Here is a 1933-nt window from a genome sequence, read left to right on the forward strand (position 1 = left end):
TATATATATATATATATATATATATGTGAACTCCCTGCTCACCCACCCTAACCACTTCGGTCCCACCATCCATGCTTCTATGATGTCGCAAGAGTAGAAAGTGGGTCATGAACTTACCTAACATCTTCGGAATGTCCCCTTCCAGCAAGAACAACTGTGGCACGGGGACAGTAAGGATTACAGCGTCAAAGGTGTCCTGATGACCCGATTCGGTGGAGACAACAAGTTGGTCAGTGGTGGTCGCAGGATGCTTCGTGATGCTGACCACACGGCTTTCGAATTTCACATCGACCGGAGCTGGAAAGCAAAACGATACAATAAACGGATGGATGGATGGATGGATGGACAGGTGGAAATGTTAGTTTCAAATTTTGGCACGAGGCCAGCAAGTTTATTACATCTGGTGGGTGAAGCAAGTAAAAAATAAAAGAGAAAAGAAAAGAGATAAGTAGCTTGCTTCCCCAACCACATGGCTTTGGATTCAGTCCCACTGCATGGCACATTATAGCTTGGCCTGATCAAAGCTTTGTGAGTAGATTTGGTAGATGGAAACTGAAAGAAGCCTAGCACTTGTGCTGGTGGCATGTTAGAAAATCATTTGAGTGAGGTCGTTGCCAGTGCCGCTGGACAGGCTCCTGTGCAGGTGGCACGTAAAAAACACCTTTTGAGTATACTGTGTGATTGGCCCTTGTGCCAGTGGCATGTAAAAGCACCCACTACACTCTCGGAGTGGTTGGCGTTAGGAAGGGCATCCAGCTGTAGAAACTCTTCCAGATCAGATTGGAGCCTGGTGTAGCCATCTGGTTGCACCAGTCCTCGGCCAAATCGTCCAACCCATGCTAGCATGGAAAGCGGACGTTAAACGATGATGATGATGATGATGATGATACATGTGTTGGACGCTCTTTGCTGAACTGCTAAGTCATGGGGACATAAATACAGCAGCACTGGTTATGAGACAGCGGTGGGGACAAACACACACACACACACACACACACACAACAGGCTTTTTTCAGTTTCCATTTACCAAATTCACTCACAAGGCTTTGATCAACCCTAGGCCAGTGTAGAAGTTACTTGCCCAAAGTGCCACACATCGAGACTGAACCCGGAACCGTGTGGGCAGGAAGCAAACATCTTACCGCACAGCCATATAAGGTAATCTCACAAACCTGCACTAGATAGAAAATGCTTAACAAGGGCTGAAAACCCCTTGGGGCAAACAAAATTCTGTAAGCTGTGTCCTGCAGGGCTTTCTCCTTCAATGAGGCCTTTAAAGGGCTGCAATAGTCCAGTAGAAAACAGCTCATTGTAGATTCTGCAAGAAGAGAGAAAAAAATAATATAAGCGTGTGACCCCTAGAATCTTCTGAACATGAGAGATATTTGCTTTTTAAACTTGCTGAATCTAGAGAGAGGGGCAGTGCCTGAGGGTTTTGTAGAATCTTTAAGACCAATGAGAAGGGTACAACATTCAATGAAAAACTCCATGATGAACAAGGGCACGAACTAGCATGAGTGGTGGGTACTTTGGACACTCTATCACAGTGGTTCCTAAACTTTTTAGACACGCGACCCACTATTTATGACACCAGTTTATGGCGACCCACTTAACTCTACCGTTTATCAGATAGACTCTATTGATCCATCTACCATCTAGCTGCTGTCTATTCCAATCATTTCATTGGCTAATTAATAGCCTCCTGGTGATCACTCCGATACTTTTTTGAATAATTTATAAACTTATTAGTGAAATCCATACTGTCTTATTAATTTTAATTTTTTACTATTTATAAAATGGTACCGTGGACAAGTGTCTTCTACTATAGCCTCGGGCCGACCAAAGCCTTGTGAGTGGATTTGTTAGACGGAAACTGAAAGAAGCCCGTCGTATATATGTATATGTATATATATATATATGTGTGTTGTTTGTG

At 43.7% G+C, this 1933-nt stretch overlaps 1 protein-coding gene across 1 annotated transcript in view; it reads right to left on the reverse strand.

Annotated features, from left to right (window-relative positions):
* LOC106880270 (renalase) overlaps positions 1-1933 on the reverse strand; it is a 12981-nt gene that overhangs the window by 7613 nt on the left and 3435 nt on the right. Inside the window, exons 3-4 of the mRNA XM_052977829.1 lie at positions 1173-1318; positions 118-297 (exon numbers count right to left, since the gene is read on the reverse strand). Coding sequence (XP_052833789.1) covers positions 118-297; positions 1173-1318 — 326 coding nt within the window. The remainder of the gene's footprint in view (positions 1-117; positions 298-1172; positions 1319-1933) is intronic.

This window comes from Octopus bimaculoides, chromosome 29 (assembly GCF_001194135.2).
Source record: "Octopus bimaculoides isolate UCB-OBI-ISO-001 chromosome 29, ASM119413v2, whole genome shotgun sequence".
NCBI lineage: Eukaryota > Metazoa > Mollusca > Cephalopoda > Octopoda > Octopodidae > Octopus > Octopus bimaculoides.